Genomic DNA, 15,530 nt, shown 5'->3' on the forward strand with positions numbered 1-15,530 from the left:
ATTCTTCACAATTAGTCATAGATTCTTGGCTTTAGCTTAATAATTTCCTAATCACTCTTAACTTACGTCTCAAAATGTAATTCTTGCTTTAAGCTATTTTTTTTTGTTTCAGAATAATGTATCATCTATTAGAAGGCCACAATAATGCCTCCAAGCTTCCCTGCATGTATAAAATCCTTTCCCCACATGAATAAACATTACTTTGACATATAAAACTTGATCACTTCCTGGCTAAATCATTATTTATAGAAATAAGGAAGAAGAAGAAGACATTATTTGATGACCTAATTTATTTGATGGCCTAATTTAATAATTATTGAATCAATACAACTTGTATTTATTGGAATAAAAATCTAGATGTAATTTAAAAACATGTTATATAAAAACAGTTTTCTATATCGGTTAAAGACATAGTTCATAATATTCAAGAAGATTCAGCAAAGTTTAATACAAACTGAATTGTAATATTTTTTGAAATCCTCATCTTGTATTTGAGAGAACTAGAGATAGTGTGGCAAAGTTCAGTAGCTGAAGGCTTTATTTTCTTCTGTTTCTCCTGCAGAAAAACACAAGTTCTTCACAAACTACTGCCAAATTGATACTGTAATAATGTTAATTCAAATCTTATCCAAAGTTTCGATAATTCTGTGTAACTCTTTGCTTGCTTTTTGAAATAATATTTAATACTATATGTGGGTTTAGTTTCCAGAGGTGCATATTGATAGAAAATTAAGAAAATAATCCAATAGATGGGTAATTATTGTGATTCTTTCTTAACTGGTGAATCACATCTGCTGAAGCTGTCTAATAAAGCTTCAATACAGAATTAAGAGTTGTGTAAGACTCTAAGTGACAAATGATAAACTTTAGCTAAATTTAATTTGTAAAGAGAAATTCTACAAAAAAGTTATTTTATATAACATTTTGAATGATAAAATTTAGCTTCTTTCTTCTTTTAGAAGAGCCCAGGTAACTATTAGAAATCTATTTTTCAGAGGTGGATTTCAGAAGCAAAGTTTGTGATTGGAATGATGATACTGACATATTTGCTAATGATAACATGCTGGGAACTACCTGTGTGCTGCCACACTGGAAAACAGTTCATTAGTGTTTGAATTGATGCACTTTGGGCCTTTTAATTCTTCACAAATTCTATTTCCATATTTAATTATGGAAAGACATGGGGGAAAGTTGCATAGCCCCATCTTCATTTATTTAATTGTCAGTGAGAGTGGCAGTTAGTAATTCTTCTTCAAATTATAGTGTAGCATTTACTTAAAATAATGCAGTTCCATGCTGTTTGCTTCGATTAAGTCATATTTTATTTGCTAATGATTTTCAAAATTGACAGTGACCTTGAAGTTAGTATTGCCAACACTTCTTGACATAAAAGAAACTGTAATTTAGAGATAAGAGTGCATCAATTTATCCTTTGTTTTCTGTCTGTATTTTTAAAAGGCTTTTAAATTTCTGATTGAACATCTACCTGAGTACCGCAGAGGTAAATGAGTTAAGTACTTGTCAATTCACGTGGTTTGAATGAAATGGATAATATTGTAGACACACACACACACACACACACACACACACAAAATGGATATTATTGTAGGGTCTTAAATTGTGTGTGCGTGTGCGCATGTACACATACATAATCTTTCCTCCTACTGGATTACCATTAGAATTGTGAAACAATTGCATCATAAAATCTCAATAATGTAAAGTCACTTAAAGAAAGCTTCTTCGATAGAATACTGCTCAAGGTCTTGAATCATTGCATTAAAAGAGTTAATACAAAACCTTAACATGATTTTAGGCTATAAAAATATGATGTAAAAGATGACATCAGAATGCTGTATTTTAAAATATTGATTTTTTGACAAATGTATAGACTATAGTAAATCAATATATTAGATATGTTCTTGTATGAAATATATACAATGTCTAAAATATTCAGCATGACTATATTATATTAGAATGTAGTTTCAGATTTTCTACTTCACTGTCTGTTATGGTCATAATATAGTAGAAAAAAATATGCACAATTATGATGTTCTGCTTTATTTCTGAGTTAAAAATAAACTCTAACATAAATGGGAAATTTCATTCTTTCTGCCATCAAAACTGCCTATGTACTTTAAAATCCATGGTTGTATTAGGTAATTGCATTTGAAAGGTGGTCTGGAGCACTTACTTTAGCAAGAGAAAGTGTTGTTTGGCTAGGTTCTCTCTCTTCCTGAAGTTCTGTTTGGCACAGCAGTCTTTGGAATTGCCACTGACCCTGTAAGAAGAGTGTTTTCAGTTACTCTAGTGGATGCTAGGGTTTCTCCCAGTGCTCTTTTACTGGGATGTACTGCTGTGCTGGACATGTCAGACTCTGCCACTTTTGTATGTCATTCTGCTAAGTTTTATAGCATTTGTCTCTGCCCCCCTACACCCACCAAACCCAATGCCTTTGGATGGTCTGACTCTCTTATTTCCTTTTGTGTTATACTTAGGAATTCCAAAGTAGTGTATATATACCCTATGTGTTACAGAGATTTGCAGGATAGGTCTTTCAGTTCTTATTCATAGCTTTGTTCCTTCAAGGACATGACAAGGGGCTGGGCTTTGGAATTGTGTATCAAATTAGAATCCCTACTTGTAATAATAATAATAATGCTATTAAGAATAATAATATATTACTTTGAGATAGTGCTTTTTAAGACTATCACTCAACACTCAGTGTTAAAGCTGAATGTCCATAGTGAAGAAGGGCAAATGCCTTTCTGCTCTTTGTGTTACAACAGAAGGGATTTGCAGATCAATAATTCAAGCCCACTGAGACCACGTACAGTGCTGGAAATATTCCTAGAGGAAATAAGGATTAATCCTTTTTACTTATATAACACATTTTCCCAGGCTTCATTGGATTGGAGTTACTAAAGAGAGTTGGAATAATGTTAATAACTTAAATACCATTTTATTTTGTCTGTAACCATCAATGTAGAGGACATATAGCCTTTTGCAAAGTTACTCTACCCACGTATTTCTAGACATCTCCGGGGGCTGTCTCAGCTATGCTCCCGAATTAAGTCTGTTTCCATTGAGTACAGCTGCTGTTCCACCAGGCACTTCAGTCTCTTGCCATATGGTGCTCTCTGCTGGGCGTTTCCACCAATGTTCTCTTTCACAGCTAAAGCTGCCGGATTAGCTGGGATAAAGTAGGGGGAGGAGGATGATGTCTTTCTTCGTGTTATACTCTATTAGAAAGGTTCAAAAGTAGTGCAGGGTTTTTTTTTTTCTTTCTTTTAGCCAATATTTTAGTGAAACAGTTATTTTAGTTTTTTTTTTTCGTAGTTTCTTCACACTCAAAAGGATATGAGGCATAAAGTCATTGAGGATTGTCTGTGTTAGAACGCAAACCCAGTTGACAGAAAATCCCCAGTATTTAGCATTGCCACTCTTTTGACACTAAGATTTTCTTACTAGGTGTGGGCCATCATGATTAGCTGCTTCTTCTCGTAGGATTAGTTTTTACATTTCCCTTTTGGTTGTTTTGCTTTGTTCACCAGGTATTCCAAAACATGTCTGAATTCTACTTGGACATAGCAGACGACTTCTTGTTTCTCTCGTCAACTCCAATATTCTCTACCACCGAAGAAAGAAATAATCAAGGGGACTTACTAAAATCAAAGCAGGATAACTCTTTAGAAAAACTATAATTTTCTGTACAAGTTTGCATCTATGAAAAAAGAATCAACAAAGGTCTCATTTTACTTCATGCAAACATTAAAGTTCTGTCAGAGGTTGTGTTAGTCTTTGTATTAGGATTCTGCAGAGAAACAGAACCAATGCTTACACAGTCATGTGTCAATTAATGATGGGGATACGTCCTAAGAAATGCATTGTTAGGTGATTTTGTCATTGTGTGAACATCATAGAGTATATTTACACAAATCTAGATGGTATAGTCTACGACACACCTAAGCGATATGGTATAGCCCATTGTTTCTGTGGTTCAAGCCTGAATAGTATGTTATTGTACTGTGTGGTACAGATTACAAAGATCCAGATACACAATGGTATTTGTGTGTCTAAATACATCTAAACATTGAAAGGGAACAGTAAATATATGGTGTTGTAATCTTATGGGCTCACCATTGTATATGTGGTCCATTGTCATATATGCAGTCCATCATTGAAACATCATTTTGTGGTGCATAACTATATATGTGAGATGGGGTTTATTCTGGGAATTGGCTCAAATGATTATGGAGGCTGATAAGTCCCATGATATGCTGTCTGCAAGCTGGAGAAGTAAGGGAGCTGGTGGAGTAGCTGAGTTCAAGTTTGAAGGCCTGAGAACCATGGGAGCTGATGGTATAACTCTTAGTCCAAGGAAAAAAGCCTGAGAACCTGAGGGGCTGCTGGAGAAAGTCCAAGAATCCAAAGGCTAGAAAACCTGGAGTTCTGATGTCCAAGGGTAGGAGAAGATGGGCATCTCAGATCCAGAAAAGAGAACAAATTTACCTTTCTTCTGTCTTTTTGTTCTATCTGGGCCCTCAACTGATTGAATGGTGCCCACGACATTGGGTGAGGATGGTTCACTGATTCAAATGCCTATCTATTCTGGAAACAGCCTCAAATACATACCCAGAAATAACACTTTATCAGCTATGTGAGTATTCCTTAACTCAGTCAAGCTGACATCTAAGATTGACCATCACAGTCCGCATTTAATTTTTTCAGGCCAGGCAGATGTAGAAGGGAAAGTTAATTCTATTGTGCTTATGTATTATAATGTGTGGGGGCTAGGTGTTAGTGGTAAGTTCAAGGAATTTTAGTGTGCGCCAGCTTCTTTTTGGATTTTGTTGCGGCACCTCAAAGCTTTCTGGAGTGGTGCCTCTATAACTAGAAAGTCACTAGGGGCAGGAGAAAGTGCTTTCAATTTAGTTTCAACTACATCTGCCAATAATAAAGTGGAGGTTAGCATTCTCCTCATCACTTAATGTAATGGCACTGGTTCACATCTCCGAAGGTGCTAGTAGTTTTGAGAATTGCCCCCTACTCGCTACCTAAGAGTTGATCTCCAGTTTCTATTTTTTGGGAATGTTAAGAGGGTTCAGCTGAGACTCTTTTCAAATGTAATAAGGTCCTTTTCTGGTTCTGGGGATGTTAAGAGGGTTCAGCTGAGACTCTTTTCATATGTAATGAGGTCCTTTTCTGGTTCTAGTCTTTGCTGTGCTATATCTTCCAGAAAGTCTTTAAAGTTCCTGGCATGTGAAGTTTCTAGCACTTACTTGTGTCTATTTGATATACTTCTTTTGAAATTTTGGAGTCGGATGGGGCAGGTATGGATTTGATTCACCATTTTGAACTGAAATTATGCTTTTGTCACTAATGTTACTACTTACTGCATTATTATTGCTTATAATGGTAACTGAGAGAGGTTGGTTCCACTGCTATAGAATAGTAATAGCCACCTAGAACAACTTAGCGGTGGCAAATCCATATGGGTATGCAGCCAGCTCAATTCTTGCCTCCTCATAAGAGAGAATTCAATCGAGGGGCATAAGGCAGAGTGAGAGACCGAGGCAAGTTTTAGAGTGGGAGTAAAAATTTATTAAAAAACTTTAGTCCAGGAATGAAAGGAAGTAAAGAACACTTGGAAGAGGGCCAAGCAGGTGATTTGAGAGATCAAGTGCATGAATTGACCTTTTAACTTTGGGTTTTGTATGTTGGCATGCTTCCAGGGTCTTGCATTACTTGTCCCCTGATTCTTTCCTTGGGGTGGGCTGTTCACATGCTCAGTGGCTTTCTAGCACTTGAGAGGGGCCATGTGTGCAGTGTGTTTACTGGAGTTGTACACATGCTCACTTGAGGCATTCCTACCTTTCCAGTTGAATGCCCCTAGAGCGTCATATACCGGTTAAACACGGCCATTTTGCCTTTTAGTGTGCATGTGTGAGCCCATTCGCCCAACTCCTGAGATGTTATCTGGAAGCTGCTGATCACCAGCTTCAGGATTTTTCTCTTGGGAGACTGCCTTTCCCTGGTGCCAGCTGCAATCAATTATTATTTTAGACTGTTAACAACTGCCTGACCATCACCTGATGGTCGCCTGACATTCTTGGTTGGGGGGGCTCTATATTACCCTGCTCATGTCGGGCTGTCTACCTGCTGTAACAACCTGACACATTGTTAAACTATATGTTATGGAAATTGTAGTAAATACCACTAGCTTAAAAATATGTTTTAAAATATTCTTAAATGATTTCTCAACTAAGAATGTTTTAGGTTAAGAGGATTCCTGTAAAAAAAAAAAGCTACTGTTGTGTTATGCTTTATTGTTTTAGTTTCTGGTGAAACAGTGTGCTTAAACTTTTTATGGTTCATGCTTAATTTTAACATTTATTGTAGTGAGTATAAAGGATAGATGATTATTTCTTGTCACAAATAATTTCTCTGTCATTAAAAGATTGATCCTGTCTTTAAGCATTAGCAATAAAATGAACTAGGGTAGTGTTTAATTTATTGTTAAGTATTTCTGACTCTGTTTAAAGGTTACGTTAATATGAAGTTATCTAATGACTGTTGGTGATGTTTGCATTTTTTCAATCTGTTTAGTTAAGGTATTTTTGATAGGTATTTCTATTTCCCAAATAATGTTGTCCCCTCTCTCTTTTTTAAATGATGAGGAGCTAATTTTCATTTTTCTTAAAGTTTTAGATTACTGGGTGTACTGCCAAGAGCAAAGCTGTTCATATGGGTTGAGAATATGCTAATGTTAGAGGTGCTTCTCTGGGAACCGTAGCTGACTCAGGAGTGGAATGGGAACCAACAGTGATAACTTAGCCTGGGATCTATCCAAGAGCACTTTAGCATTTGCCAGTGGAACCCCCTTACTGAGGCTATCGTTCCTTTGGATTTAGACTTAGGTAAAGCCAAACATTGTTTCATGACTTATTTAAACTATGTTTTATCCTCACTTTTTAAAACTTTTTATTTTTTAGGGTGTTTCCAGTGCAACTTTGAAATACAAAGGTATACATTTTGGCAACTCTTCAGGAAGACAAGAGTTACCTAAAAAGTCAGGTCCTGGTCCAGGACAGTATGATATAGTCCAGTAAGTAAAAAAATATAGTATACCTTTAACGTAGCTCTTGACTAGAAAAGTATTCTAATAATTCACACTAGGCTATGCTGTAAAGAAAGGAAAAATTAGTATGAAAAACTCCAAGAAGTATTACATTTTGGTGTAATGTATATGAAGGTTATTGATTTTTTAAATTGTACTTTAAGTTTTGGGATACATGTGCAGAACATGCAGGCTTGTTACATGGGTATACACGTTCCATAGTGTTTTGCTGCACCCATCAACCCATCATCTATATTAGGTATTTCTCCTAATGCTGTCTCTCCCCTAGCCCCCCATCCCCCCAAGTTAATTGTTTTTTTATAAGCCAAATCTTGTGCTATCTACTATATATGCATTAACTCATTTAATCTTCACAGCTAGCTTTGCATAGTTAATATCGTTATATCTATTTTATCAGTAAAAAATGCAAGGGTTAGAGGGGATAAATAACATGTTCAAGATCATGCAGCTATTAAATGGCAGAGCTAAAGTTAAATTGAAACCTGTTCGATTACACAGCGCATGTAGCCATGTACTAAAATATACTGTCCTTAATTATAAAGTAGATAAAAGATCAGAGAAAATGTAAAAGAAGGTGACCCAGAATTCTCCATTTTATCCCTGGCTCTCATCTTCATTCCTCTGACTACATGATGGATTTAGAAGGCATTCTCAGTCAGTGTAAGTCAGAGACTATTTATGAAGAAATACATTTCTGGCAAAATAACTCTATTTTCTCCTACTCCTACAGTGAGGTTTTAGACATCAGTTCATGGAAGGCAAAACTGAGTAACAAATACCATATTGTTCTCAGAGTCTGCTACCCTTTCTTATAATTAATTTTTTAAGGGTCCAGCTTATCTGCCTGATTCTTTTTCTTTCATAGCATAAATTTTCTCCCAAGAAGCCTGAGAGTGATTACATACTCAATTAATTTGCTAGACAGATCAGATATATCTGTTTACTAGCAGTGGATATATTTTAGGATCTTGCTTGGACTCCCCTGCTACTGTTCATTCATTGAGTAAACATTGTTTGAATTCTTGCTATGTGCCAGTTCTGAACTTAATAACTGAGAATAACAGGAATAAAACATGGCCTTTGTTTTTGGGAATTTATACTCTAATCCATCATCCTGTTCACTTTTTCACTCTCTTAATATGGAATATATACCTTTGTATTTTTATTCTTTTAGTAGTTATGCTAGAACCTTAACATACATATTTAGCTTAATTAAGTCTTTACTTAATATTATTATTATTATTCCAAACAAGACAAGGTCTGTAAAATACTCTAACACATATCATAGTCTTCTTGACATATGCTTTTGTTCTTCAATATTTTAATCCTATCCTTTTCTTCTGCCAGATTGGCTGGTTTGTGCTCATGCTCTCTCTCTCACTCACCGTCTCTCTTTCCCCTCTTCTCAGTTTTATTGAGGTTTAAGTAGCATAAATAAAAATTCATCTTTTAAAATGTATATCATTCTATGATGATTGTTTTCCATCCATTTCACTACTGCGTGAGTACCCCAGGCATACCTGGGACTGTAAGCAGTGTTAACTGATTCTGCTTGGTGGTTTTTCCTACCAGTCTGTTTTACTTCCTCAACCTTGTCCCACTCTCATTCCTTCCCCATTTGTTGTGCTCTTGCTTTATTTGATCTTTGTTATTTCTCCTGTTTTTCCTCTTCTTCCATTTGTGTTTTAACTTCTACCTGAAGAAATGTATGAATATGGATTGCATTCCTGACTGCTTCAGTTACTTCACCATTTTTGTAATTTGTTTGCTCTTTGAGTTAGCTGCTTTCACTGTACCTTTGACTTGTAGTTGTCTTAGTTCCTTCTGGCAGTTGAAATTTTCTACTTGTTTTTTTCTTTCTTGGACTTTTTGTTTTATTTGGTGAGTCAGAATTATTCTGGGAGGCTTGATTCAGTATGAAAGTGGAGATATTTGGTTACTCTAAATGGAAGATAAGTGTATAGGTCTCTTTTTGGTAAAGATACAGACCTAAATGATATGTGAGATTTCTGATATTCCACATATAAATTTCTTATCCATAAACCTTTCTGAGGTTTGAAAGCGAGTTTATTTGTTGAGTTTTTAGCAAATAACAATCAGTGAGGAGGTGAGCCTTTAGCCGTGAGCAGGGATGGTAAGTGCATATTAAATCATAGCACTACTGAACAAAGAAAGTAATAGCAATTATATAACTTTGTATTATATATTTTTTAATCTGCATATGTTTGGTATAGTTTGTTGGAAATGTTGGGTATCAGATTTTTTTCTGAAATTACCTTTACAAAATAGAAAAAATAGTAGTGTGGTCTGTATAGCCTGTTTAAATGTGATTCTTGCAATAATAATAGCTAACAGTTACTGTGTGCTTATTATGAGCCATGTATGGCATTAATCACCTTACATATATTGTCTACTTTAATCATTGAAACCTTGAGAATTGGTTATTACTATTTCCAATTACCAGATTCCAGTCACCAGATTCATTGGGTGATGAATCTGAAGCTTAGAGAAGTTAGTTTGCATAAGGTTATATAACCAATAGGTAGCAGTAGGTAGCAATGCTGGGATCTTATTAGGCTGTCTAACTCCAAAGCTGGGGCTCTTGCTCACTGCTTATTTAGTTTCTGATTCTTTCTTGAGGTTGTCTGAATTTCAATGAAAAGAAGCTTCCTTTTTGTTTTCAAAGATCTTTATGCCCTTTTCTGATTATTTTATGATATAAATAGCATAGGGCTATTTTCCTCTTATTTTGATAATAGTTGAAATACCAAGGGATTTGGAATTTTAGACTTTTAATGGTACATAGACTACACAGGACACTTTTTTTTAGGGTTAGCTTTTTGTTCAATTCATGATGTAAATACCAGATCTTATTTTCTTTTTGTAATAATTATTCAGATAGGTTTATAATAATGCTCTGAATTGGAAAAATTCAGAGAACCAAGAAAACCAATACATTTTACAAAATTTTGAATATATTGGTCTAATACACCTAGATAATCTTATTATTTCATACTTTAATTGCAGGACATGTTGCTGTAGAAAGAATTTCTTTGGTTACATAAATATTTATAGGTTTAAAATTGAGAACTCTTAATTTCTATTTAAATTTTCTAAAGGAAAAAGAAATCATATTATGAAAATGTTAACGTCAAGAGAGATCAACAACAAAATTATTGCTCATTTATCCCACGACTATATGAAATAATAGTATTGCAGGAGAAAAAAAAGGTAAGTTGAAAGGTGGCTAATGCATATATTTTCCCAATTTTAAGATCATTGAATCCTGTTATCACAAGGTTACTGTGCTCTTTGATCTAATGTGCCTGATAGCTAATCGTCATTCAATGAATATTGTAGAAGGAAGTATTTATTACCTCTGTGAAGTGGTTGCTGTCTCTGCTTGAAAACCTTCTCGCAAAGAACTCATGACTCCTAAGTTGGTTTTTTAAATGATTTAAATGCAAGAAAAATGAAACAAAGGGTAGAACACAAAAATCCCTGTGAATTTTCAAAAGTCAAATTTTACAATCCCTACACTATTACCATTTACTACCGGTTTTTTTCTGACCCAGTCAGATGTAAGAGGCCTCTAACTGGATCCAAGCCTGTTAATTAAGGGATCAAATCCCATCCTGGACCCAGTCCCATTTCTGTTAAAACTTCCAAACCCAGTTTGGAAGAGAAATTTGCTCAAAGAAACTCAGAGAGCTCAAAACACAAATCCTTGGGGCTCCGAACTTGGGAGAGAGAACTTACCACAACCCTCAGCTGCTCTGAGGAATCAAGGACACAGTGGGTCCTTGCAGGGTCCTTGCAGCTACCTTGCTTGTTCACTCAGCACTCCTGGGTTTCATTAGAAGCTCTACTTTGGACCCCGCTTCTGACACCATCTGTTAAAAGAAAAACTTTAGCCGAATTTAAAGGAGTGTGATTGAGCAATGAATGATTTGTGAATTGGGCAGCCCCCAGAATCACAGTAAATTTAGAGAGACTCCAGGGATGCCTTTTGGTCAGAATAAATTTATAGACAAAAAAAGGGAAATGACACAGAAATTGGAAGTGAGATACAGAAACAACTGGATTGGTTATAGCTTAGCATTTGCCTTATTTGAACACAGTTTGAACACTCAGCAGCGTATGAGTGGTTGAAGTATGGCTGCTGGGATTGGCCAAGACTCAGCTATTGTTACAGGTGCATACTACTAAGTTAGGTTTTCAATCTTGTCTGCCTATTAAGTTAGGTTGCAGTTTGTCCACAAGGACTCAAGTACTGAAGTACAGAGTCCTTTTTGGGCCACATTTAATTTGCTTTAACAATGGTAATACTAGATATCTTGGGGTGTTAGGGGAGTAGGTGGGGAAACACGTGAATGTTCTAAAAAGCTGAAGATTTGATTGCTTCTTAGTGTGTTCCTTTCTAGTGAGATCTAATATACAGTTTAAATTTGACCTTACATAAGGGTAATTTACCTCTAATTACATATATGCTCTGAAATACATAATTTAAAAAATGTGAGCTTACCCAGAGGCTTGTTTATTATTAAATGTAATGTGACTCTTTCTTTTGAAAATCAACTCTGTGAAAACAAGTCTGATAAAATAAGAATTTTGAAGTATCAAAGAGAATTTATAATTAAAGCAGAAATGTGAAAGTATTGTTATTTTTGCATATTTAGTATAATATAAAATAAATGCTTTGCTTAAAATTGAAGATTTGTGCAATCACTTTTTCTGTCACAGTATCTTAAAACTAGAGAAATAAAAATCAGAAGAATCACTTTTTATTTCTTTACCTTATACATAGTAAAAATAAGGAATTAAATTGAATGAACTGGTTGAAATATAAGGGCTTTATTGTATGTAGCATTTTCTCAGTGCTTTATTGTCATAGCAAATATTTGTTCCTAAGGTGTAAAAAATTTTAATTTAAAATTTCAGGCAATGAGGGAAGGTGGAACCTTATTCATTCCCTAAATTCCAAATTTTTTGGCTTATATAATGCTAAATGGTAGTTTCTCCTGATTATTTTGACATGGAACCATTAAATTTTCCATTGTTTTGTTATATACACAACTAAATGCTGACACTGTGCATGTTTGCATGTGTGTGTATAGGCAAGCAAGTAGGAAAAGGCAGGGATGACTTAAAAGTGAATTTGGATGACTGTGTCACTAGCAGAGGTGGTCATCACAGAAGCTACTTATTATGATGAGCAGATAATGAGTTCAGCTTCAGACAATTGAATTTGGAGAAAAATTACCAACAGACAGTAGAAATTTGAAAATAGAATTTGTAATAGAAATTATGGGTAGAGATACTGATTTGGCAGTCATACTCATGAAGGTGATAATTGAAGTAATGACGTTGCTATAGAAGAGAATACAAAGATGAGAAGAAAATTAAGAACAGATCCTGGAGGAACACAGATTTTGGGAGTGAGGCATGAGTAAAGAGCTAGAGGAGAGATAATTAGTGAAGTAGGAAGTGAGTTAGGGAATTTAGATACCAAGGATAGAGATTCAAAAAGGAAAGATTATAGAAATATTTTTATTTTTATTTTTATTTTTATTTATTTTATTTTATTTTATTTTTTTGAGATGGAGTTTTGCTTTTCTTGCCCAGGCTGGAGTGCAATGGTACGATCTCAGCTCTCTGCAACCTCCACCTCCTGGGTTCAAGCGATTCTGCTACCTCAGCCTCCCAAGTAGCTGGGATTACAGGCATGCACCACCACGCCTGGCTAATTTTGTATTTTTAGTAGAGACAGGGTTTCTCTATGTTGGTCAGGCTGGTCTCCAACTCCCGACCTCAGGTGATCCACCCGCTTCAGCCTCCCAAAGTGCTAGGATTACAGGTGTGAGTCACCATGCCCAGCCCCGAAATATTTTTATAGAAAGGTGGTCATGATAGGTTAGTAAATAAAAAAGCAAATGCATAATATGATTTTTATTACTATTAATAAGTATATGTACATTTAGTCATAGTAAAATATTTATATTGTTTAACTCAAAGTGGTGAAATTATGGGTGACTTATCTTTTCTGCTTAGTTGAATTTTCTATTGTTTTATAATGAACATGTTAGTTAAAAAGATAATGAAATTGCAATAACTGTTTAAAAGAAGAGATCATGGAGAGGAATGCAGGACAAGAACAAGGCTTTATATTTAGTTAATAAAAGGTATTGAGAGAGTATGTATTTTAATTATTGTGAGTATTGGGAGAACAGTTTTGGTAGCAGATAAAAGTTAGATTCCATGGAATAAGGGAAATGGGACCAGACAATAGAGACATTGAATATATAATATATATAATTATTTGTTATATATTATATTACATGATAATATATTATGTGATATATTCCATATAATATACATTATGTTATATTGTTATATATTATATTAATATTAATATATGTTATATATATTATGACAATATTATATATAATATTCAATGCCTCTACCACCTTCTACCACCAGAACTTTGATGGTAAAGGGAAGAAGAAAAATCAGATGGTCGAGTGAGAAGATAACAGAATGAGAGACATTTTAATTTTGGGGGGAGCATATTCTTAGAATAGTTGAAGGATCCAGTGGGAATAGAGGAGCTACAGAAATGCATAGAACTGATAATTAATAGAGTAATGTTCAGGAGCAGATGATCAAAGGGACCCAAGGCATAAACAGCTAGTTTATATTAAAGAGGAACAGAAATACCTCTTTTTTTAAGAAAAGGAAGAAAGAGATCAGGGATTAGAAAGCTTTTTCTGTAAAGGGGCAGATATTAAGTATTTAGAATTCGTGGGTCATATAGTCTCTTCCACAGCTACTCAACTACTGTTGTAGCACAAAAGGAGCCATGGACAATATATGGATGAATAATATTCCAGTAAAACTTTCATTTACAAAAGGAGGATGTGGGTTATAGGCCCTAGTTTGCAGATCCCTGAAAGACAAATATAGAGGCATATAGGAGATCCAGTAATTTTATTTGGATGACCTATGTTGTTCTGGTGATGTATTCAATGAAGTCCTCTTCAGAGATGGGGGAGGTAGGTATTCAGTAATTAAGAAGAATGGAATATATATCATAATGAATCATAAGGAATATGACAAATAGTTAAGATAAATAAAATAGTTGCAGGTGGAAGACAAAGATCCCATTTTATAGTGGTTTGCACAAGCTCATTATTGACAATATGAGGGCAAGAGCAGAAACCTGTATTGTAGGGCTAAGCATCGCCAGAGGTTGGAGCTATAAAGATTGTTCAGTGGCAAGGGTTTGAGAGAATCAGAGTTTCCGAGGCCAGTATGGTTAATCTTGGAATCAAGGCTAAGTGTGGCGGGGGGAGGGGGCGGATAAAGAAATCATAACGGGATTCATGGCTTGTAAGAACAGGGAAGAATTGAGAATTGAGAGATAAAAATGAGAATCAACAGAAGGTAGGTAGGAGAGAGGGAACACAAGAGATGAAAGGATAGGAGATTATGGTCACTGAGGGTAAATGTTAGAGTTCAATGTCATGGAGAAGAAATTGTTTCTAGTGGCCACAAAATCTTGAGTGTTTTCTGTCTATACGTAGCTGAATTGGAGATTAAATTTGTGATCAGGTGATAAGAGAACTGTAAAAATTTTTTTTAGTTCTGTTTAAAAAGCTGTTGCAGGAATTGCTACTCTGCTGCTCTTGCATTGTACTGGGCTATGTTTAAGGATGGGTGATTCTCATGACTGGCCAGTTTTCTGGCTGCTACCTAGAAAATGAGCCTCAAGCTCTTTTTATTTTTCTCGGAATCACAAGCCTATTTTGGATAGATTGCTCCTTCACACCTCTCAACTTAGCACTTAGCCTTGGGATGGGCAAGTATAAAAAAACTTAGGGCCCATTCTGAAATTACTATGTTTAAATCTTTTGCTTTTCTTCCAACTCCCTTACTCACAGGATCTTTCTCTAGGCAAGGAGAGAAAATGCATGGGAAAAATATCTCTCTCATGGTACTTTCTTCTTTTGCTTTCATGCTTGATCCCTAACTTTTTATGATTTCTGGAAATTGTCTCTTATTCTGTATATATTTCATAGTCTTAGCTGCCTAAATGCAGCTGAATAGAAATGAGAATATGGGAAGGGATTTCAGTGGTAAAGTGCTGCAGAATTTTCAATAGCTGCTATGAAGAAAGAAAAAATCTGGTAGGGCAACTGGAGAAATGTCTTAATGTGGGGTCCCAGGGGTGGGAAAAGAGGCAAGAAGAAATAACCAGTTTTAAAGGTCCAAGGAAAATAACACTTTGGAGTACCTCTCCTGCACATTAAGAGCATCTGAAGGAGGCGGGGTGCAGTGGCTCACGACTGTAATCCCAGCACTTTGGGAGGCCAAGGTGGGCAGATTGCTTGAG

The 15,530-nt window shown here is 35.3% G+C and overlaps 1 protein-coding gene across 2 annotated transcripts in view; it reads left to right on the top strand.

Annotated features, from left to right (window-relative positions):
• The window catches only part of STPG2 (sperm tail PG-rich repeat containing 2), a 688,703-nt gene that overhangs the window by 29,191 nt on the left and 643,982 nt on the right, over nucleotides 1-15,530 (top strand). For both annotated transcript variants that reach the window (XM_058432763.1, XM_058432765.1), the window contains exons 5-6: nucleotides 6,993-7,105; nucleotides 10,258-10,369. In XM_058432763.1, coding sequence (XP_058288746.1) covers nucleotides 6,993-7,105; nucleotides 10,258-10,369 — 225 coding nt within the window. The remainder of the gene's footprint in view (nucleotides 1-6,992; nucleotides 7,106-10,257; nucleotides 10,370-15,530) is intronic.

This window comes from Hylobates moloch, unplaced genomic scaffold (assembly GCF_009828535.3).
Source record: "Hylobates moloch isolate HMO894 unplaced genomic scaffold, HMol_V3 SCAFFOLD_2, whole genome shotgun sequence".
NCBI classification, from domain to species: Eukaryota; Metazoa; Chordata; class Mammalia; order Primates; family Hylobatidae; genus Hylobates; species Hylobates moloch.